The sequence below is a fragment of the Heptranchias perlo genome, chromosome 5 (assembly GCF_035084215.1).
Source record: "Heptranchias perlo isolate sHepPer1 chromosome 5, sHepPer1.hap1, whole genome shotgun sequence".
Lineage (NCBI taxonomy): Eukaryota > Metazoa > Chordata > Chondrichthyes > Hexanchiformes > Hexanchidae > Heptranchias > Heptranchias perlo.
The window spans coordinates 101,484,422-101,509,396 of NC_090329.1; the positions used below are offsets into that span (position 1 = coordinate 101,484,422).

Sequence of the window (24,975 nt, forward strand, 5' to 3'; positions counted from 1 at the left end):
CGGTAGCATAGTGGTTATGTTACTGGGCTAGTAATCCAGAGGCCTGGACTAAAATCCAGAGTCATGAGTTCAAATCCTGCCACAGCAGCTGGTGAATTTAAATTCAATTAATTAATTAAATTCAATTAATTAAATAAAAAAATCTGGAATTAAAATACTAGTATCAGTAATGATGGCCATGAAACTACCGGATTGTCGTAAAAACCCATCTGGTTCACTAATGTCCTTTAGGGAAGGAAGCCTGCCGCCCTTACCCGGTCTGGCCTATATGTGACTCCAGACCCACAGCAATGTGGTTGATTCTTAATTGCCCTCTGAAATGGCCGAGCAAGCCACTCAGTTGTAAAATCTCGCTACGAAAAGTCATAATAAGAAAAAAAACGGACGGACCACCCGGCATCGGACCACTAGGCACCGGACACGACAACGGCAAAACACCAAGCCCAGTCGACCCTGCAAGGTCCTCCTTACTAACATCTGGGGACTTGTGCCAAAATTGGGAGAGCTGTCCCACAGACTAGTCAAGCAACAGCCTGACATAGCCATACTCACAGAATCATATCTTTCAGCCAACGTCCCAGACTCTTCCATCACCATCCCTGGGTATGTCCTGTCCCACCGGCAGGACAGACCCACCAGAGGTGGCGGTACAGTGGTATACAGTCAGGAGGGAGTGGCCCTGGGAGTCCTCAACATTGACCCCATGAAATCTCATGGCATCAGGTCAAACATGGGCAAGGAAACCTCCTGCTGATTACCACCTACCGTCCTCCCTCAGCTGATGAATCAGTCCTCCTCCATGTTGAACACCACTTGGAGGAAGCACTGAGGGTAGCAAGGGCACAAAATGTACTCTGGGTGGGGGACTTCAATGTCCATCACCAAGAGTGGCTCGGTAGCACCACTACTGACCGAGCTGGCCGAGTCCTGAAGGACATAGCTGCTAGACTGGGCCTGCGGCAGGTGGTGAGCGAACCAACACGAGGGAAAAACTTACTTGACCTCGTCCTCACCAATCTACCTGTTGCAAATGCATCTGTCCATGACAGTATTGGTAGGAGTGACCACCGCGCAGTCCTCGTGGAGATGAAGTCCCATCTTCGCACTGAGGACACCATCCAATGTGTTGTGTGGCACTACCACCGTGCTAAATGGGATAGATTCAGAACAGATCTAGCAGCTCAAAACTGGGCATCCATGAGGCGCCGTGGGCCATCAGCAGCAGCAGAATTGTATTCCAGCACAATCTGTAACCTCATGGCCCGGCATATTCCTCACTCTACCATTACCAACAAGCCAGGGGATCAACCCTGGTTCAATGAGGAGTATAGAGGAGCATGCCAGGAGCAGCACCAGGCGTACCTAAAAATGAGGTGCCAACCTGGTGAAGCTGCAACTCAGGACTACGTGCATGCTAAACAGCGGAAGCAACATGCTATAGACAGAGCTAAGCGATTCCACAACCAACGGATCAGATCAAAGCTCTGCAGTCCTGCCACATCCAGTCATGAATGGTGGTGGACAATTAAACAACTAACGGGAGGAGGAGGCTCTGCAAACATCCCCATTCTCAATGATGGCGGAGTCCAGCACGTGAGTGCAAAAGACAAGGCTGAAGCGTTTGCAACCATCTTCAGCCAGAAGTGCCGAGTGGATAATCCATCTCAGCCTCCTCCCGATATCCCCACCATCACGGAAGCCAGTCTTCGGCCAATTCGATTCACTCCACGTGATATCAAGAAACGGCTGAGTGCACTGGATACAGCAAAGGCTATGGGCCCCGACAACATCCCAGCTGTAGTGCTGAAGACTTGTGCTCCAGAACTAGCTGCGCCTCTAGCCAAGCTGTTCCAGTACAGCTACAACACTGGCATCCACCCGACAATGTGGAAAATTGCCCAGGTATGTCCTGTCCACAAAAAGCAGGACAAATCCAATCCGGCCAATTACCGCCCCATCAGTCTACTCTCAATCATCAGCAAAGTGATGGAAGGTGTCGTCGACAGTGCTATCAAGCGTCACTTACTCACCAATAACCTGCTCACCGATGCTCAGTTTGGGTTCCGCCAGGACCACTCGGCTCCAGACCTCATTACAGCCTTGGTCCAAACATGGACAAAAGAGCTGAATTCCAGAGGTGAGGTGAGAGTGACTGCCCTTGACATCAAGGCAGCATTTGACCGAGTGTGGCACCAAGGAGCCCTAGTAAAATTGAAGTCAATGGGAATCAGGGGGAAAACTCTCCAGTGGCTGGAGTCATACCTAGCACAAAGGAAGATGGTAGTGGTTGTTGGAGGCCAATCATCTCAGCCCCAGGGCATTGCTGCAGGATTTCCTCAGGGCAGTGTCCTAGGCCCAACCATCTTCAGCTGCTTCATCAATGACCTTCCCTCCATCATAAGGTCAGAAATGGGGATGTTCGCTGATGACTGCACAGTGTTCAGTTCCATTCGCAACCCCTCAGATAATTAAGCAGTCCGAGCCTGCATGCAACAAGACCTGGACAACATCCAGGCTTGGGCTCATAAGTGGCAAGTAACATTCGTGCCAGATAAGTGCCAGGCAATGACCATCTCCAACAAGAGAGAGTCTAACCACCTCCCCTTGACATTCAACGGCATTACCATCGCCGAATACCCCACCATCAACATCCTGGGGGTCACCATTGACCAGAAACTTAACTGGACCAGCCATATAAATACCGTGGCTATGAGAGCAGGTCAGAGGCTGGGTATTCTGCGGCGAGTGACTCACCTCCTGACTCCCTAAAGCCTTTCCACCATCTGCAAGGCACAAGTCAGGAGTGTGATGGAATACTCTCCACTTGCCTGGATGAGTGCAGCTCCAACAACACTCAAGAAGCTCGACACCATCCAAGATAAAGCAGCCCGCTTGATTGGCACCCCATCCACCACCCTAAACATTCACTCCCTTCACCACCGGCGCACTGTGGCTGCAGTGTGTACCATCCACAGGATGCACTGCAGCAACTCGCCAAGGCTTCTTCGACAGCACCTCCCAAACCCACGACCTCTACCACCTAGAAGGACAAGGGCAGCAGGCGCATGGGAACAACACCACCTGCACGTTCCCCTCCAAGTCACACACCATCCCGACTTGGAAATATATCGCCGTTCCTTCATTGTCGCTGGGTCAAAATCCTGGAATTCCCTTCCTAACAGCACTGTGGGAGAACCGTCACCACACGGACTGCAGCGGTTCAAGAAGGCGGCTCACCACCACCTTCTCGAGGGCAATTAGGGATGGGCAATAAATGCCGGCCTTGCCAGCGACGCCCACATCCCGTGAACGAATTTAAAAAAAAAGTCAGAATTGGAGGAGCGCAGAGATTTTGGAGGGTTTTAGGGCTGGAGGAGATTACAGAAATAGGGAGGGGCGAGGCCATGGAGGGATTTGAACACAAGGATGTGAATTTTAAAATCGAGACAGTGCCGGACCGGGAGCCAATGTAGGTCAGCAAGCACTCCTTATGTGTGGGAAACATCTTAGGCTATCGATTTAGTTTTACTTGGGGCTGAATTATTGGCCAGATCTATTGTTAAACTGCACAAAACTCAAAGTCATTTTACATAGTAGAACCATTGAACAGAGGCAGGAGATTTTCATCACATTAATTTGGGCTGGATTCAAGATGAACACTCGTCTAGCCTATTGTGCAGTGCAGACTTCAAGCTAGTTCAAAAGAAATAAATTAGTAGTAGCAGACACATGGACATGATCTTGTCCCTGATCATGTTATCGTGCCCTTGTTTATTAACAAAGTAAAGTTTCTTGCAAGAGATTTTACATTGAAAACTCTGTAGCTTTAATTTTTCCCAAATAAACTTAAAATCACACACATAAAATCTTTGTCTTAATTCAAGTAGGGATTTTCAGTTTGTTGTTGATGACAAGATGGTTCAGATGAATTTTTTGGAAAGGGTCACAATACAGAAATATAATTTTATTAAGGAAAGAAAAAACTTGCATTTATATAACGTCTTTCACGACCTCAGGATGTTCCAAAGCGTTTTACAGCCAGTGAAGTACTTTTTGAAGTGTGGTCACTGTTGTAATGCAGGAACGCAGCAGCCAATTTGCTCACAGTAAAATCCCACAAACAGCAATGACAATGACCAGATCATCTGTTTTAGTGATGTTGGTTGAGGGATAAATATTGGTCAAGATACTGGAGAGAACTCCCTTACTCTTCTTCAAATAGTGCCATGGGATCTTTTACATCCACCCAAGAGGGCAGACAAGGCTATGGTTTAACATTTCATCTGAAAGACGGCACTTCCGACAGTGCAACATTCCCTCAGTACGGCACTGAAGCATCAGCCTAGATTATGTGCTCAAGTCTTTGGAGTGGAACTTGAACCTACAACTGTTTGACTCAGAGGTGAGAGTGCTACTCCATGTGCAATCGATGCCTCCTGAGTCACTCTTGTAGAACAGCTAATAACAGCACCATAAGGCTTGATTCTCCTAATGTGAAAGGTAACTTGAGTCTGGGGGTCACATAATCTCCTTTTATCATTATTCATGGTTAGTATTTGAAGTACAAGCAATACAGATTCAGATAAAGCGAACACAAAAGTCATTGACAAAGGATTAGTTCTAAAATACGAGCAAAGATATGCTAAAATCTATTTTATATTATTATGCTGAGTGGGCTGCAACATTCCATTCCAAACCTGGCCAAGGTGGCCATCCACAAGTCCAGGTTGGACACGACCCGTGGGGGCTGTCGATCTGGCAGCCTGCCTCTCTTCAGCGGCCTTGTCCGCTCCCGGGTGGCCCTAGAGAAGCAGCACGCGGTGTCCGCCGGTACGCTTGAGGCCTTCTGCGACCAGTGGGCACCACAGGGACTGGAGGGAATACTGAATACAAATGTAATATTATTATTTAATTTTATAAGTTTCCTTTGTTTTACAGTTTAGTTCTCTATTAGTTGTGCCCCTCTAAAAAGGGAGCACTTTTGTTAGGTTTTTTGTTTGATGACAACCCAGTGTCTCGTTATGGTTTTATTAAGAAAAGGCATTCCGTTCCAAAATGCATTGAAAACTCATACGACAGGCTCCATCTATGCCAAAATCCTATTTAAAAGTGTTAACCCAAAGACACCTGTAGGTGGTGTTGTGATCGGCCATTTCCATGTTAAACAATAGATTGAAAACACTAACACTAATCTGATAGGAACATAGGAACAGGAGTAGGCCATTCAGCCCCTCTTGCCTGCTCCGCCATTTGATAAGATCATGGCTGATCTGTGATCTAACTCCATATACCTGCCTTTGGCCCATATCCCTTAATACCTTTGGTTGCCAAAAAGCTATCTATCTCACATTTAAATTAGCGATGATGTGGAGAAATTTTATTTTAAATTCACAAGCGAAAGCTTGTGAATTTAAAATAAAATTGCTGGACTGTAACTTGGTGTTGTAAAATTGTTTACAATTTAAATTAGCAATTGAGCTAGTATCAATTGCCGTTTGTGGAAGAGAGTTCCAAACTTCTACCACCCTTTGTGTGTAGAAATGTTTTCTAATCTCAGTCCTGAAAGGTCTGGCTCTAATTTTTAGACTGTGCCCCCTACTCCTAGAATCCCTAACCTGTGGAAATAGTTTCTCTCTATCCACCCTATCCGTTCCCCTTAATATCTTATAAACTTCGATCAGATCACCCCTTCACCTTCTAAACTCTAGAGAATACAACCCCAATTTGTGTAATCTCTAAATTGGGAGACTTCATGCAGTTCCTCACTCTGGCCGCTCGATAGCTCTGTACCAGTATTTAAGTTCCAACAAAAATTCTCACAAGCTTTACTACAAGTTGAAATGTTGATAATAGGTTCAAGTAAACTGTTTATCCCGGACCTATCTCCAGCCTACTTATTTCCTTCCCAGATCTATGAAAACAGCATCCTTTGAACCCCACTCCCCCAGCCACTGAGGCCCCCCTGTCATTATGAACCTGAACCATCCCAGCAATAGTGTGTTAGAACAGAAACTTTGGAATTCAAAAGTCGGATCAACCTAGAAAACAACCGAGCTGGGAACTGTTACGTGTTTTGCATTCTGCGGCTAATAACTCGCAAGGTTTTGCTGTAAGTGCTGCTGTTAAATGTATGTTTAATTATTGTCAATAATTATTATTATTGTATGCTCATGTGAACGTCTGACAATCAATGCTGTGAACCCTATTATTTTGAGGAGTAACTTATAGGTAAGAACACCCATTCTCCAACAGTACGATACAGTTGGAGTCATGTGACAGAATGTTGGCTACAATGACAAAAGTCCAAATGGCAGCAAGGGCCAGTTATACATGAACAGGTCTCTAAAAAATAACACAGCGACTGCGTGTTCATTATATAACTCTACCCATACATCCTAGAATACAGTGCAACTTCATGTAGGTTTTTTTATGACCCACAAATTTGACTTATTTCCTGGTACATTGATCTTTTATCTATCAGTCAGTCTCTGTTAAAGCTGTAGGTATGAATTTTTTAATCTGATTCAACCAGACTGGATTTCACTGTAAAAAAAAACGTTTAATTTCTGATTTTAAAAAGTTAATACTAAAGTTTACCATCATCCATCATGTTTGTCAGGCTGGATTCAAAAGTATTCATTTTTCTCACCACTCTGCTGCCAATACTAACTACTGAAGTTGTGCCAAGCTATTTGATTCCACTTGTATTTTTGCTGTAAAATAATGAATGGGGTTTAATATAAACCTTTTGAACACTGAATGTTATTTGCAACTTGAAAAAATCAGGCATTGTTTTAAAATCACAAATTACCTCCAACGTGGTGGCACTTTAAATGTCATCCTCAATATGGTAGTTCTTAAACAAACTTATTGCCTCCTTTTTTAACATTATTTCCCTTTACTTCCTCTCCATGCACCATCCCTTAGTTGAAAGTAGGTAGGGGGTGGCCTTGGTCTATTTAGTGCCATCCTATAATCCACCACCACTAGTTACACCAGAGTGAGTTTTAGTGGTCACTCTTCCACAATTCCTCCTGGATGTCTGGAATATTTTACCAATCCAAGGTTTAGCACATTGTCAATACATTGTATCACCAAGCTGAAGTACTACACTAGTCTTAAAAGTGGCATCAATTTTGCTGTTGCTTCATTTATCAATTTGTTTCCTTGATTAACAACTAATTATTTAAATTACACATGCAGTGGCACAAGTTGATGTAGTCATGATTTTTTTCTGCCCTCCTCTTCAGAAGACTCAGGATGGGGTACGGTTCTTTGGAAGCCCTCTGATAGCTCACCCAAGTGGCCATTGTTCACATGTGCCTAGATAGTGAGTATTGGCAGGCTACTTGACTGAGGTGGCATTTTCTCACCTTAAATGTATGCGCGCACAAACAAGAGGAGTTACTGGATGGAGATCAGGAACCATAGTGAATTTATTTTCACTTCTCTAATATAGGGACAGCAAGGCCAATTATAATACCACTGCCACTGTCCCAGCTGAGATCAGTTAATTCAGACTGGGGTTCAAACCTTACTGGTTTGTATAGTTCAGTTCCACAATGGCAATGCACTTATCAGTTGAACCACCAAGAGAAAATAATCATTATTCTGCCAACTTCCAAAAGCTAGTTTTTAAAATCTGCCAACAAAACAATTGCTCTTTTTTTGTGATCTTGCAGAAATTAGTCACTGAACTAATTAGAATCTGTTTGTGGCAAGTGTTACTTATTGCGATTTCTGGCTTTGTATATGAAATTCCAGAATTAGTCGATGTTCCCAGGTTTGTTGACAAATCTTTTTACACAAACTGGTCAACAAAATATCAGCTCTATATGATGGACTAGAGTACAGATTTGACACAATTATGTACTCATTATCTAGATGACAAATAAACAAATATTACCAAATTAATGTAACTAAGCGTCAGCCCTGTAAAAATCTGAATCAAGTTCTTTAGATGTTTTTAATTTCTTAAAATCATCTAAAATGGTGAAGAACTCAACACTCAGACAAAAAAGATGCCACATTATGAGATTAAGAAAATTTCCCTTTGGCTGTGTGTTGAAGCACCCTCTAGTGGAAAATGGTTACATTATTTTTGTAGCATAACAATAAAATCGAGTTTGGATATTGATGAAACTATGTCAAAAATAAAGGAAAATTATATTACAGACAGAACATTGAGTTACCTTTGAAATGCAGCATCTGTTGTTATGCAGAAAATATTGTCATCTGATAAAGCAGGTGCATTGGATATTGGTTAGAGGAAAATACTTAGAAATAGTTTGTTTCTTTTGTTATTGTACTCTGCATTGTTCTGAGGATATGTGATAGAGTTTAAACAGAAGGATAAGAAATTTAAATTTGAGGCATTGGGGAACCAGGAGCCAATGTAGGTCAGTGAGGACAGAAGTGTTTTGGTTTGGGATAGGATACAGGCAGCAAAGTTTTGGGAATGCAGAAGTTTGCGGAGGGTTGAGGATGGGAGGGAGGCAAGGAAAGCATTGGAATAGTCGAGTCTGGAGGTTACAAACAAATGAATGAGGATTTCAGCCATAGATGAGCTGAGGTAGGGATAGAAGCAGGCAATGTTACAGAAGTGGAAGTAGGATATTTTTATGATGAAGAAGATTTGGGGTCAGAAGCTCAGCTTGGGATCAAATAGGACCACAGATTGTGAACAGTCCAATTCAGTCTGATACAGTGGCCAGGGAGTCAGCAGTGAGGGTACTGAATTTGTGGTGGCAGCTAAAGAAGATGGCTTTGGTCTTTCTGATGTTTTGCTGAAATAAGTTACAGCACATCCAAAACTGGATGTCTGATAAGGATTCTGACAGCACATAGGTCGTGGAGGGGTCAAGAGAGGTGGTGAAGAGACAGATCTGAGTGTTGTCAGCATACATATAGAAGCTGACCCCATATCTTCAGAAGTTATCACCTGAGGGGAGCAGAGAGGAATTTTTCAGATTCCCCCCCCCCCCCCCCTTTTTGGCACTGGATTTCCCATTCTTTTTTTCCTTCCCCCAGGAAATTACATGGCTGCTGGGGGTGGTAGGAAGTGTGTAGTCATGCATTATGAGTGCAGGGCTGGCTTTATGGACCAGCTGGTCTTTCCCCGCTGGTCATTTTCTTATGTTAGTAAGCACAGAAATCTGCTGATTGGCAGAGCCCCTCGTTGACCCCAATTTGATAAACTTTGCACTAGGTGCAGTTCTGATGAAAGGTCATCTACCCGAAACATTAACTCTGTTTCTCCACAGATGCCTTTTCTAAAAATACCTGCTAGGAGACACTGGGTTGCCCCAGTGTCATCAACCCAAATAAAAGAAATCTAACAAAAATGCCCCCTTTTTAGTGGGGTACAACTAATAAACACCCAAATCATACGAAAAACAAAGGAAACTTATCAAATCAAATAATAATGTTGTTGCTAGTGTCGACTTTGCATTCCAGGTCTCCACAGAGTGTATGGTCGATGGGGACAATGGGATTTTGGTTTAATTTGGTTGTGATTGGGTGTTGCCAAACAAAACCCCATATTTTGGTAGCACTTTAGTAGGATTTGGGGGTTCTTGACGCTGGGGCAGTGCCAATCAAAGATGATGCTGAGTGCTTTCCAGCATCCCGTGTTTCTTGTTGCAAAGGCGTGCGGGCGGCCAGGCGCCTTCGCGTGCTCCGGTTCCCCTGGTTCCCCGCTGTAAATATTTCCAGCGAGGCGCGCGGCGGAGAGAAGGGGGAGGTCACCCAGAGCAACGGCGGCGCGCGCGGGGGGGGGATCACCCAGAGCAACGGCGGCGCGCGCGGGGGGGGGATCACCCAGAGCAACGGCGGCGCGCGCGCGGGGGGATCACCCAGAGCAACGGCGGCGCGCGCGGGGGGGATCACCCAGAGCAACGGCGGCGGCGCGCGGGGGGATCACCCAGAGCAACGGCGGCGCGCTCACGAGGTGGGGGGGGGGGAATCACCCAGAGCAGCGGGGGCGCGCCCGCGTGCGCGCGGGGGTCACCCAGAGCAACGGCGGCGCGCTCACGAGGTGGGGGGGAATCACCCAGAGCAGCGGGGGCGCGCCCGCGTGCGCGCGGGGGGTCACCCAGAGCAACGGCGGCGCGCGCGGGGATCGCGAGAGGGCAACACACGGGCCGAGTGATCGCAGGGAAAGCGGCGCCGGACACAACTCGAGTGCGGGGCGGTGGAGGATCGAGCGGCGCCCAGCCCGGCCCAACTCAACTCAACTCAACCCAACCCGGTCAGTCACATTCAGCCCCGGCCCAGGTCCGCCCACCCCGTTGGGAGCGGGTAGAGTAAGGTGTTTATTTTAGTGGGTTAAGGGCCGGTTCAGGACACCGGACTCCAGTTTCTCTTTAACCCTCCCCAACCTCTTCCTCCCGTTGGCGGTTTGATGGAGACCCCGCTTTGTTGGTTCTTCCTAGGGCCCGCCGGGTATCGCTGAAGGAGCCCGCGGCTCGGAGTTAAACCACGGTCCGCCCCCCCCCCCCCTTCTCGCCCGCGCCCCCCTTCTCGCCCCCCCCCATCAGCCGGTCCTCCGGCAGAAGATTGCTCAGAACCGGCCCGTGCAGGTCGAACTTGTGCGAGTTGTGGGGCGGACGGTCTTTCACTCGGATTCGGATGGGTTTATTTTATTGTTGTCTTGTTTTTATTGACTCGACGCTCCGCGGGTCTAACGTGTCAGGGATTTTTAATTCGGCTGGTTTCTTGCTGATTGCCGATTTGAGCCTCGAACGAATAATCTGATGCTTTTTTTTTTGCTCGCAAATCTGCAATTGATCATCTTCTGAAGCTTTAGATTAGTGGTGTAAGTGATATGTTTTATTAAGTTATCGTTTTTTTGTTGATTAACTCCCGTAGGTTGTAAAGTTGTAGAAATGTTACTTGGAAATTGGGGTTGTACATGTGGACATGTGAGGAGAGCGGTCTTGTGTGGCTAGCGCCTGCACAGTGTGGAACCTGTTGAATTATTTTATACCATCAATACGATAGCAAGTTAGCTGGCGCTGTCACTTCAAAAAAAACCGATTCTTCCCTTTCAGTTCCTTTGGATGGTTGATCCAAAGGCTGGCAGGTAACTTGCAATCCAAGAAGTGTTGCTCTTCCATAAGTTACAAACAGACGCAGGAGAGTTTCTAGTTCAGATTTCCAGCATCCGTAATATTTTGCTTTTGTTTTAGATGTAGGAGAGTGATTGATTTGCTTTCCAAAACTATATGCAGCGGAATTCTCCAGAAATGTTGAAAAATTTCAGCTCTGCTCTCTAATTTCCGATGGCATGTGCAAACCTCATTGCCCTGTAGTGTACAGTGTGCTGCCTGTGATTATTAAAATAAACACATTTTGAACAGGTGCATTTCAGCTGCAGATGACAGAAGAAAAGAATAACAATAACAAGCTAGTGTTAAAGGGGCAGTGTTGCTACTTTGTGGGTTCTTCCAAGCAGGGTATGCTAGAAAGTGTTGTAAAATATATGATACCTATGTTCAAATCATAACTGAAAATAACAACTTCTGTGGTGGTTCTAAACTTTCAAGTCACAACTTGCATTTATATAGTGCCTTTTACATGGAAACATGTCTCCAAGTGCTTCACAGTGGTGTAATTTCACAAAAATGGATGCTGAGCCAAAGAAGGAGATATTAGCAGGGGTGACCAAAAGAGGTGCATTTTAAGGAGGTGAGGAGTCTCTAATGGTGAGGCGAAGGGAGGGAGTTGCACAAGAGGCCAGAGTCAGAGGAACGGAAAGTTTTGGGGATGGGGTTTGTAGAGCTAAAGGAGGGGTAAGGCCATGAAGGGACAAACACGAGGATGAGAATTTTAAATTGGAGGTATTGGGGGACTGGGTGCTAGTTTTAGGTCAGCAAGAACAGGAATGGTGGGCGAGCGGGACTTGGTGCAGGATAGGATACTGAACTTTACAGAGCGTGGAGAATGGAGGCTGACCAGGAGTGTATTGGATTAGCTGAGTCAGACAAAAGCATTGATGAGAGCTTTAGCATAGATGGAAGTAGGTGGTCTTAGCGATGGAGAGGATATGGGGTTGAATAGGATGCAGAGGTCATGAAAAGTCTGGTTCAACCTGAGGACAGTAGCCGAAGAGAGGGATAGAATTGGAGGCAGGTGTACTGTTTGTGGTGAGTGCCAAAGATGACGGCTTCGGTCTTCTCAATGTTTAGCTGGAGGAAATTGCGGCTCATTCAAGACTGGATGCCAAGCATGAAGAGTCACTCAATGCGGAGCCTGAGAAACAAATAGAGGCAGGATATCTCTGGGAGAAACTTGGGATGGGGCTTGAGGGTGTGGCAGAGAATGAGGATTATAAAGGAGAGGGAAGAAGGGTGGAACAAGATGAGGTGCTCAAAGGAGGAGAAGGTGCTAGAGGAGTAGGGGCAAAGATCAAAGTGTGATTTGGTTGTAAAGGCCACACTGTCACTGTTGTAGTTTGGGCAAGGTAGGTAGTGAAAGCATAGCCAGATGGGGGATGCTTCAGTCAGGGACAAGGTCATGCCATCTGTGAGCCAAGTTTCAGTCAAAGCCATGATGACAATAGTCATCTACAATATAATCGCGAATGGAAAAGTACTCGTTTGAGAGTGAACAGACATTCTGGAAGGAAACGCGGAGAGGGTCAGTGATTGTTGATTAGGGAATAATGTTTGAATGCATATATGATTGTCATTTTCTTGGGGTGGGGGTAAGGGGTTTAATCTATCAAGAATTATCTGGGAGTACAATGAGTAGGCATGAGATGAAACTCAGAAGAAGGAAGCTGAATGGATAGAAAAGATATAACTATCACAGAATTTGGAAAATAGTGTTGCGGTACAGATCAGCTATGATCTAATTGAATGGCGGAACAGGCTCGAGGTGTTGAATGGCCTACTCCTGTTTCTATGTTGATGAATATTTAGAATAACTGCCCAGGCAGGCAATCGATGCTGAGAACAGCAATAACTTTTAAGAGAGAATCATATAGGCATTTGATAAGGAAAATGAATTCAGGGATATAGGTAGTTAACCATATTCTGTTGGTGAACTCTGGGGCTGGCCGGATGGACCAAAATAGTTTTTTCCAGTCCTACACATTCCCATGTATATCATGCATCAAGTTGCACTATAACCATCTGGATCCTCTTCAGGAAACTGGTGTATGGGGCGAATGAAATCCACATTACAGAATTAACATGCCTTCATCAGCGAGAACGCAAGTGAAACCCTATCCATCCTCATTGGAAGCTCTAGTATGCACGTACAGTTTTACTGTGAGCAAATTTTGGCCTCTGTATTCAAAGTGAGTTGCATTAATATTTCATCATGCTCCTTCTCTCATTGTTGCCATTATTGTCATCCAGAGAAGAATATCAAACATGAAATGGGAAAGTGCTCTTTGGTCCACTTCTTCACAGATTATTTCTATTTACCTGATGACTAACAGTGGCCTAACAAATCCCTTGAGAGAAAATTATTATAAATTCTTCCTGATCACTAAAGTTAAGCCAAACTCAAGAATATCCATCAATCTCCACCATTCAAACCTGAGAGACTGCAATGACATTGCCCTTATCCCTTGGTCCAGCAGCAAAGGAACTGTCATGCCCTTTGGAACATTGTGGTCACCTCTTTCTATAATTAACCCTAAACCTTCAATCCTGTTCCCAACCAAATATTCACTCAGCTTCTTTTTGAATAGAAGCATCAAATTGCATCACTGCTTTTGTACAGAATTTGTTCACATATCCTGAACCTGAGGGACAAGAGAGCACCAGAGAATTCTTCTAATCTTGCTTGAGGCTTATTAATTTTGATTTTTTGGCCTTTAGTCCAGTGACTGACTAAGTTATCCCCATAATCTATTCATCTCACTTTTTAAAGGACATGGATTATGTCTCCCTTCAATCTTTTCTCCAGTGAAAATAACTTCAGTGTTGCAAGCCTCTTACCTTGTATTTGAAATGCTGCAGTAAATTTAGCATCCTTGGTTTTTGCCATCTTTTTGACTCTAAAAGTAAGACTGAAAGATGCCCTCCACAATATCCTCAATGGCAAAGGTAGTAATTTCCTGATAAGGGGCCCACCAAATTGGGTTAATCTTCTTGGTTGATGTTCCTGTTCTTCTGATGAAGAAAATTCCTGCTTAACTGTACAAAAGAAATACGAAGCAATTGACAAAGTGCTTTGTGCCTCCGATTTGTCACGCAGCTTGTCCAACATCCAGTATTGGATGAGCAGAAATTTCCTCCAATTAAATATTGGGAAGACCGAAGCCATTGTCTTCGGTCCCCGCCACAAACTCCGTTCCCTGGCCACTGTCTGAGGCTGAAATAGACTGTTTGCAACCTCGCCGTCCTATTTAACCCTAAGCTGAACTTCCAGCCCCATATCCTCTCCATCACCAAGACCGCCCACTTCCACCTCTGTAAGATTGCCCGTCTCCATCCCTGCCTCAGCCCATCGGCTGCTGAAACCCTCATTTGTGCCTTTGTTACCTCCAGACTTGACTTTTCCAATGCTCTCTTGGTCGGCCTCTAACCTTCCAACCTCCATAAACTCCAGCTCAACCAAAACTCTGTTGCCTGTATCTTAACTCGCAGCTAGTCTTCTTCACCCATCCCCCTCGTGCTTGCTGACCTACATTGGCTCCTGGTCCGGCAATGCCTCGAATTTAAAATTCTCATCCTTGTGTTTGATTCACCCCATGGCCTTGTCCCTCCCTATCTCCGCAACCTCCTCCAGCCCCACAAGTATCTGAGATCTCTGCGTTCTTCCAATTCTGGCCTCTTGCCCATCCCCGATTTTCATCGCTCCACTATTGGCGGCTATGCCTTCAGCTGCCTAGGCCCTAAGTTCTGGAATCCCCCACCTAAACCTCTCCATCTCTCTATCTCTCTCTCCTTTTAAGACACTCCTTAAAACCTACCTCTTTGACCAACCTGTCCTAATATCTCTTTATGTGGCTCGATTACAAATTTTCTTTGATAACGCTCTTGTGAAGCGCCTTCGGATGTTTTGTGTTAAAGGTGCTATATAAATGCAAGTTGTTGTTGAAAAGTGAAAACAATCAGAATAACAGTTTCTTGGGACACCTTGTGGGACTTTAACGCAATGGTGCAATCTTCAGCGCAGTATCAAGTGAACTTCCATCTGTATGCCAATTACTTAAACGCTTGCATGGTGGGTCTATCCATTTTTTTATACTAGTTACTAGCCAAGGGAGTGGTTTGGCAGAGCGAGGTTCAATGTCAAGGAAAGCATATAAAAAAATTAGTGCTGCATGTCACCAACTTAAATTAGTTCTATGTTTACATTAACAGCATAATGCAGTGCAGGAAAATAGTTATTTGTAAGGCTTGCAATACAAGTACTTTTCCTGTCTACTCTAGAAGTCCTTGTTCTAACACAGCAAAATATTTCAATGTAGCTAGAAAATTGACATTTTAAGATTCAAAGTGCTGCACAATATTTCATCAACAATTGTACTATATGTTTGAAGTTTGAATTATAACGTCCTTCTCTGAAGTTTAGACCCCCATGATTTGATCATTCTTCCTCGTGTTGCATTTCAATATTGGCGGAGTGTGCAAACCTTGACTTCTTCAATCTCTAGAGAGCATTTCTATTGTATATTTGTTGGATTTGATCTTACCAGACAGATTAAAATCCTTATTCGCTGATTGCTGTTGAGGTCCTAAATGAAAAGATAATGAGCCAGAATTTGCTCCCGAAATAACGGAGGAGCTGAACAGCACTCTCTGTTTTTAATGGCGAATCGAAGGAGCAAGTTCCCGCGTTTGTGCATGAAAATGCGGAAATTGTGAACTTCCTCCTATTGGTTCGCCGGCGATTTGACAGCTTTGAATTAAAGGGCCATCGCATGCTGCAACCATTGAAATCACTGAAAAATCGCAAACTTGCTCATCTGCCCAGTTGGAAAGTAACTAATTATGCCACCAAACAGGTATGCTTAAAAATACCAGGTCTAAACTAAGTTTTAAAAGTGCAGTTAGTCTTAATAACTCCAAAGCAACTAAAAATTAAATTTTAAAAATGTGGAGTCCCATATTACTCCTTATTTTAATAGTTTTTTGGTCATTAAAAGAAAATGTTTTTAAATTAAAAAAATAATTTTTTTTAAACTTTTCTCTTCTGCCTCTTTAATTTAATTATTTTGTTGGCTTTTTATTAAAAAAATTAAAATTTTTATTTACAATGGCTTCCAGAATACTAACGTTAAATGAATGAAGTCTGCTTGCCTGCTTGTGGGTGTGACTTCTCTTCCTAACAAACTTTGTGGGGTGTCTTCTATTCTCACAGACTGTTCCATGTGCATCAACTAATGCTTTTCAGAGGCTGAGTTGATAGCACACAATTCTTTAAAAGTTCAAAATCAAGCAATTTGACGCCTCATTCGTTAATTTAATTTGCAGAAGCTGCGGTGAGGATTGCTACGCTGCTCTGCGCAAGTTCTGGCCCTATTTACATGAAAGTGGCTGTAATTTTGTCATGTTGCAGTTATCTTATTCAGACTGTCAATAGAATAGCTGTTGTGCAAAATGGAATAACCGCACTGGTAAAGTAGGGAATGCCGAGGTGTGATTCCTTGAGGGAGCAGGGAGTGCGGAGGTCTGTGGTGTACCTGGTTCATAAATCTATTTGCAGTAGTAAGAGGCAAAGAGAGGGAAGAGTTACAGCTCCCAGAACTGTAATACCATATTTTGATAAGCATGTATAGGATTCCATTTAACTTGTGAAAAATGTTTTATTTTTATTTTCTTTAAGCCTAACGTTGTGGGTGAGAGCTGTCTATAACCAACATGGATTCCCAAAATGGATACAGTGATGAAGACGGTACAGTGGATTCAGCAGCTGAAAGAAGTCTAAACTCTGGTAGAGTTAGCACAAGAAAAAAGTTTGTAACAAGTGGTGATAACTCATTTAGTGATAAAGACAAGAAAAGCAAACCGACTCAAAGCAGTGAGAATGGAATGGGAGATCAAGGGAAGACTAAAAAGAACATGGACTATGATAAAAATAGTGACTCCTATTATTCAGATGATTATGATAATTCGTCATATACATCTGATCCCTGTTGCTCAGCAAACTCCAGATCTAGAACACCTAGTCCAAGCAGAAAGGCACAAGTAAAACAAAAGTCTGGCAGTCCTATCCATAATCGAGGTAAGCTTGTTCATTTTATTTGTAAACGTAGATTTAAAATCATTTTTGAGAAGAATATTAAGATAAACTACTAGCAATATAACATAATAAAAAATACACAACATGGAATTAGGAAGGCAAGATTCAGCCTGAAAAAGCTCCTTGACCTGTTTAAGGATGTCACCGATAAATAGATAGTTGAATTCCCTATGTTTTATTGTCTTTTGATCTTTCAAAAAGCTTTTGAAAAGTTTGATGTGAAAGACATTTAATTAGAAGAATTTAAGGTTGTACCATAGATTGGACAAGAAGTTGGTTTAAAAAAGGGAAATCAAGAGCATTCAGAAGAGATGTGTAAATTTGGCTATCCCATTCTGTGGGCTGCAGAAGGCTTCCCTGACTGTGTTTACTCATTGGCAGAATTATTTCTGAAATATGCACCTGCCCAGCACTGTTTATGTCCATTTGCAAAGCGCGCGAATATCCCTTTTAAAACTGCATCAAGGCAATTTGACCTTTCTTGTGCATTAATAAACTCCTGAATCAACTGGCATTCCAAGTCACGATACTTGCAATTTTTGAAAGTATAACATTGAGTGAGGTGTTGAATGGCATGTTGGTGTGTGGTCCTCTATTGTTTGTAATCTGCATAAGTGACATGAATGACAAAATCGGTTTGTCAGTTCTGATAACTGGCACTAGAGGCTGAGGACGCAGCGAAAGACTTGCAGAACAAATTAGATTCGTTATGCAATTGGGCAGACAAATGGCAAATGATAATACTGAGATGTGTACAGTAGTGCACATTGGTCAAAAAATGTATCCTCTATATACAGTGAATGGAATTGAATTAGAAGTGACTCTGACTCAATAGACTAGTTACTTCAATGTTAGGACAATGTAGTGAAGCAATTAAGAGAAACTACTAGAATGCTGAAATATATAGAGTGTACATTAAAGTAGAAACTATATAAGTTGCACTAAGGCTTTACAATTCACTAGTCAGAACAAACGGAGCATTGTATCCATTTCTAATCAGCACACGACAAAAAAGACGTACAGGCATTGGAAAGGGTACAGTGAAGAATAAAAAGGCTGATCCAAAGAGCAAAAGTGATGTGCTTTGAAGATTAGAGAAGGTCTGACTGTAAACTAAACTCAGAATAATACTTTAACGTAGGTCAGGAAAGTAATACCAGAGGATATAACAATAGTGAAGAGTACATCTAAAACAGATATTTGGAAGAATTTCTTTAGTCAGAGTGCTAAATGTTTGTAATAATCAGACAAACAGAGTAACGGGAAAATAAACAAGGGGAATGTTCAAAATGCTGTTGAATACGAAGAAGTACAAGATCTTGGGGTACTAGAGGGATGATCTTTGAATGACCTTTTCTCATTTACAGCAATTGGTTGTTGAGGTTTAGAAGTACCCCTGTGTTCGATTCTAACTCTATCGAGATTGAAGATGACACTTGCAATATATGCAGTTATACATTTAAAAATATTACGTCTTGCATACATCCATCACATCATGCTATTCAAAGGTGTCACTCATGTTTGTAGGGCAAAAATTAGTGATTAGCTGATTGGAAAATTTATCTGTTGAGTCACCAAATATTCAATGGTCTAAACGTGACTGAATTAAAACTATTCAATCAGGAAATACCAATGAAGAACAGATAAGCAACAGAAAATTGAGCTATTGAATCATCATCTTTTTTTGAATGCTATTAGTCTTGAACTGGCAAGAAGCAGGAAATTCCAATCCTGAACTGGCAAGTAACAAAAAATTACCATTCAAATTGCTAAAATTTTGTTAAGTTGGTTTGAAACCGCCTGAAAATTTACTGTTTTTTTAAAAAGCAGTAGTGATTAGAAAGCTGTGGGTGACTCTGGAAGGAATGGATCAGGAAAGACTGGGTGGGTCCCGGATCAGCTGGATTGCAAAGGATTCCAACTGGGCTAGAAATGACTTTAGAAGGGGTGTCCCAAGTTGCACAGGTGTCCCATCGTCTCGTCCTGAAGATGCCTGCTCACCCACCTGCCCAAGTGCCAGCTGTTCATCTGCCCACACACACACCTTTCCACCCTGCGTGGTTGCTTGCCCAGCAAACAAAGTTGCTTCCCACCCTACTTGGCGCTGAGTGCATTCTGATCTGCCTATATGCCTACCCACCTGAATGCATCCTTACCCCCCCACCCCAACTGAGACGTGAAAGAAAGAGCTGGAAAGGAGAAGAGAAAGAATAGGACATAAAGAAGTACACAAAAAGAACAAGAAGTAAAGGAGGAAAGTTAAAGTGAGCAAGAAATAAAGGAAGAGATCAAAAAGTGAGAAATGAAGTGCGTGAAAAGGCAAGTGGAGCAGCAAAATGTGGATTGTTGTCATTTTGTTTGCATATGTGTCAAATTTAGGCAAATCCATGTTGCAACGACTGGAACAATGTTTGGTTTGGATGTAAAACAGCATCACCTCCATTTTTATTTGGCATTTGAAGAGAATCCCAGCTACAGATTAGAGAATTGTGACTGTCACATTTTGCTCTTTTGGAGCCTTTATACAAGTTCGTGCATGTCCTGAATTTGAAATGGTTTCATTTGTAACAGGGGACTCTGCTAATGAAAATCAAATCACATTTGCAGTTTGTACTGTAAAAGAATGTAACCAAACAGAAGTACATTAAGTGTAGACTTCTGCAATTATGCTGAGATCCTGTGATCACTATTTTAAATGTAAACAATTACATTCATTTTAGGTGCCCTTGTTTGTACTTGTAAAATACTTTGGATCACTCTGTACATTAATAGTTCGATATAAATGCAAGTTGTTGGTAACTCCATTAAGTACATGTACCTTTAAATAAAAACACATACAAGAAGGCCTGCGTGGGAGGGAGCAATGCACGAGAGGTAGAAAACGGAAGCGTGCTGTCGTCAGGGGACTCAATAGATGGTCAAAAGGGAGGCTTGTGTTTGGTGGGAGATTTTTGAAGAGCGGGGAGGAACAGGAAACATAGCCAGAAACGTTGCAGAAGTGGGCAGAATATAGGTACCAAAGGAAGAAATGGTAGGAGAGGCGGAGTACAGAAAGCATTAACAATTGGGTGAGAAAGCAGGGCAAAGAGACAAATGAACGGTAGCAGATGACGAGGATGAATAATGAATTGAAAATATAAATAGAAAATATAAAGTTTATATAAATATCTGTTGCAAGTCAATCTGACAGTTTTTATACTGGCAAATATTTCCATACATCTTAATTGGCATCAGGTTGAGATGTACCCCTGAGGTTAGTCGTCTTCCCCCTACATGTATCAGCTTTGGCTCAGTGGTAGCACTCTTGCCACAATCAGAAGGTTGTGGGTTCAAGTCCCACTCCAGAGACTTGACCACATAATCTAGGGAAACACCAGTGCAGTACTGAGGGTGTGCTGCACTGTCAGAGGTGTGCTGTCTTTTGGATGAGACATTAAACTGCCCTTTCAGGTACTTGTAAAAATTCCATGGCACTATTTGAAGAAGAGCAGGGGAGTTCCCTCAGTGTCCTGGCCAACATTTATCCCTCAATAAACACCACTAAAACTAGATTTTCTGGTTATTTATCTCACTGATGTACGTAAGGCCTTGCTCTGCTCAAATTTACTGCTACGTTTTCCTACATTCCATCGGTGACTACACTTCAGAAAGTATTTAATTGGCTGTGAAGCGCTTTGGGATTGCCTAAGATCTTAAAAAGTACAATACAAATACAGGTTCTTCCTTTTCTTTACTTTTGCGAAGACCAAGAAACTTTTGTAAGACTAAGCAACATGGCACTCAATGATTCTATTTTCAAATTAATTCAAGTTTGTTATTTTTATGTATTGGATGTTATCTTGCTTTTTAATCTGTAGTGTATTGTGTTTATTGTGCTAAATTTTTGTAGGCTTTGTTATTAGGAACCACTGGTTTCTTTCAGGTCTGAAACTGTTCATCAGTTTCAGTCCATTGTAATTTCTTAAAAAATTTTATTCATTCTTTTACTCAAGGGAAGATGCTAACATTGATTGGTAAACTAGAGAGCTTGGAGCGTGGCAACGTGCAAATAGATTCATAGAATCATAGAAAGGTTACAGCACGAAAGGAGGCCGTTTGGCTCATCGAGTCTGTGCCGGCTCTATTCAAGAGCAATCCAGCGAGTCCCACTCCCCCACCCTATCCCTGTAACCCTGCAAATTTTTTCGTTTCAAGTACTTATCCAGTTCCCTTTTGAAGGCCATGATTGAATCTACCTCCACCACCCATTCAGGCATTGCATTCCAGATCCTAACCACTCGCTGTGTAAAAAAAAAGTTTTTCCTCTTTTGCCAATCATCTTAAATCTATGCCCTCCAATCCTTAGCCTTTCCGCCACTGGGAACAGTTTCTCTCTATCTACTGTCTAGACCGTTCATGATTTTGAATACCTCTATCAAATCTCCTTGCAACCTTCTCTGTTCCAAGGAGAACAACCCCAGCTTCTCCAGTCTATCCACGTAACTAAAGTCCCTCATCTATGGAATCATTCTAGTAAATCTCTTCTGCACTCTTTCTGAGGCCTTCACATCTTTCCTAAAGTGCGATGCCTAGAACTGGAGACTGCTCCAGTTGTGGCCGAACCAGTGTTTTATAAAGGATCATAATGTCTTCATTACTTTTGTACACCATGCCTCTATTTATAAAGCCCAGGATCCCGTATGCTTTTTAAACCGCTTTTTCAACCTGCCCTGCCACCGTCAACAATTTGTGCACATATACCCACAGTTCTCACTGTTCCTGAAACCCTTTTAGAATTGTGCCTTTTAGTTTATATTGCCTCTCCTCATTCTTCTGACCGAAAGGTATCACTTCGCATTTTTCTGCATTAAATTTCATCTGCCATGTGTCCGCCCATGCCACCAGCCTGTCTGTATCCTCTTGAAGTCTATCACTACCCTCCTCACTGTTCACTACCCTTCCTCTGCAAATTTTTCAAGTCCAAGTGATTAATATATATCAAGAAAAGCAGTGGTCCCAGCACCGACCCCTGGGAAACACCACTGTACCCCTCCCTCCAGTCGGTAAAACAACCATTCACCACTACTCTCTGTTTCCTGTCACTTAGTCAATTCTGTATCCATGTTGCTACCGCCCCCTTTATTCCATGGGCCGCAATCTTGATGACAAGCCGACTGTGCGGCACTTTATCAAACGTCTTTTGAAAGTCCATATACACCACATCAAATGTTTAATCATTCCCTCTCGGCTGTTTGTTTACCTGAATAATTTAATCCGTGTCAGGAAGTGTAACAGGATAAGTATTTCTTTGTTATTTGTTCTGCGACAAACAATAATATCAAATTTAATCGATGCATAAAACAGCTTAATAATGGCACACCAAAAGAAACATTTCAATTTAATGGGGGTTATTAGCAGTTATGATTTCTTCCCCTCGCTCTCTCTTTCCCTCCCTCTCCTTCCTCCACCCTTCTCCTCCTCACCCTCCACCCACGCCCGCGCCGCTCCACTGTGTGCTGCAATCCTCTATGGTTCTAAGGATCACTGCTTTGTAAGGACAGGAACATGACACTAAATTTTCCCCCTCTCCTTCCTCCTTTCCTCCCTCCCTTCCCACATTCCCCCATCTCCTCTTCTCTCCCCTCCTCTCTCATCTTTCCCCCCCGTGACCCTCTTTTTCCCCCCCCCCCCCGTGACCCTCTTCCTCCCCCCGTGACCCTCTTCCTCCCCCCGTGACCCTCTTCCTCCCCCCGTGACCCTCTTTCCCCCCCCCCCCGTGACCCTCTTTCCCCCCCCCCCCCGTGACCCTCTTTCCCCCCCCCCCGTGACCCTCTTTCCCCCCCCCCCCCGTGCTCCTCTTCCCCCCCCCCCCCCGTGACCCTCTTCCCCCCCCCCCCCGTGACCCTCTTTCCCCCCCCCCCCGTGACCCTCTTTCCCCCCCCCCCCCGTGACCCTCTTTCCCCCCCCCCCCGTGACCCTCTTTCCCCCCCCCCCCCGTGACCCTCTTTCCCCCCCCCCGTGACCCTCTTTCCCCCCCCCGTGACCCTCTTTCCCCCCCCCCGTGACCCTCTTTCCCCCCCCCCCCGTGACCCTCTTTCCCCCCCCCCCGTGACCCTCTTTCCCCCCCCGCCGTGACCCTCTTTCCCCCCCCCCCGTGACCCTCTTTCCCCCCCCCCCCCGTGACCCTCTTTCCCCCCCCCCCGTGACCCTCTTTCCCCCCCCCGTGACCCTCTTTCCCCCCCCCGTGACCCTCTTTCCCCCCCCCGTGACCCTCTTTCCCCCCCCCCGTGACCCTCTTTCCCCCCCCCCGTGACCCTCTTTCCCCCCCCCCGTGACCCTCTTTCCCCCCCCCGTGACCCTCTTTCCCCCCCCCGTGACCCTCTTTCCCCCCCCCGTGACCCTCTTTCCCCCCCCCGTGACCCTCTTTCCCCCCCCCCGTGACCCTCTTTCCCCCCCCCCGTGACCCTCTTTCCCCCCCCCGTGACCCTCTTTCCCCCCCCCGTGACCCTCTTTCCCCCCCCCCGTGACCCTCTTTCCCCCCCCCGTGACCCTCTTTCCCCCCCCCCGTGACCCTCTTTCCCCCCCCCCGTGACCCTCTTTCCCCCCCCCGTGACCCTCTTTCCCCCCCCCGTGACCCTCTTTCCCCCCCCCGTGACCCTCTTTCCCCCCCCCGTGACCCTCTTTCCCCCCCCCGTGACCCTCTTTCCCCCCCCCCGTGACCCTCTTTCCCCCCCCCGTGACCCTCTTTCCCCCCCCCGTGACCCTCTTTCCCCCCCCCGTGACCCTCTTTCCCCCCCCCGTGACCCTCTTTCCCCCCCCCCGTGACCCTCTTTCCCCCCCCCCGTGACCCTCTTTCCCCCCCCCGTGACCCTCTTTCCCCCCCCCGTGACCCTCTTTCCCCCCCCCCCCGTGACCCTCTTTCCCCCCCCCCGTGACCCTCTTTCCCCCCCCCGTGACCCTCTTTCCCCCCCCCGTGACCCTCTTTCCCCCCCCCCCCCGTGACCCTCTTTCCCCCCCCCGTGACCCTCTTTCCCCCCCCCGTGACCCTCTCCCCCCCCCCCCCCCCGTGACCCTATTTCCCCCCCCCCCCCCGTGACCCTATTTCCCCCCCCCCCCCCGTGACCCTATTTCCCCCCCCCCCCCCCGTGACCCTATTTCCCCCCCCCCGTGACCCTATTTCCCCCCCCCCCCGTGACCCTATTTCCCCCCCCCCGTGACCCTATTTCCCCCCCCCCCCGTGACCCTATTTCCCCCCCCCCCCGTGACCCTATTTCCCCCCCCCCCGTGACCCGCTTTCCCCCCCCCCCCCCCGTGACCCTCTTCCCCCCCCCGTTGCCTTCTTTCTCCCCCCCCCCCCCCCCGTGACCCTCTTTCCCCCCCCCCCCCCCGTGACCCTCTTTCCCCCCCCCCCCCCCGTGACCCTCTTCCCCCCCCCCCCCCCCGTGACCCTCTTTCCCCCCCCCCCCCCCGTGACCCTCTTTCCCCCCCCCCCCCCCGTGACCCTCTTTCCCCCCCCCCCCCGTGACCCTCTTTCCCCCCCCCCCCCCCCGTGACCCTCTTCCCCCCCCCCCCGTTGCCTTCTTTCTCCCCCCCCCCCCCCCCCGTGACCCTCTTTCCCCCCCCCCCCGTGACCCTCTTTCCCCCCCCCCCCGTGACCCTCTTTCCCCCCCCCCCCGTGACCCTCTTTCCCCCCCCCCCCCCCCCCCCGTGACCCTCTTTCCCCCCCCCCCCCCCCCCCCCGTGACCCTCTTCCCCCCCCCCCGTTGCCTTCTTTCTCCCCCCCCCCCCCCC

At 45.7% G+C, this 24,975-nt stretch overlaps 1 protein-coding gene across 2 annotated transcripts in view; it reads left to right on the forward strand.

Annotated features, from left to right (window-relative positions):
* Nucleotides 1-10,025: 10,025 nt before the first annotated feature.
* Nucleotides 10,026-24,975, forward strand: part of lca5 (lebercilin LCA5) — a 102,082-nt gene continuing 87,132 nt past the window's right edge. The window contains exons 1-2 of one of the 2 annotated variants that reach the window (XM_067984926.1): nt 10,026-10,249; nt 16,789-17,187. In XM_067984926.1, the coding sequence (XP_067841027.1) occupies nt 16,824-17,187 (364 nt within the window). In that variant the 5' untranslated portion in view covers nt 10,026-10,249; nt 16,789-16,823. The other variant, XM_067984927.1, reaches the window with a different exon arrangement.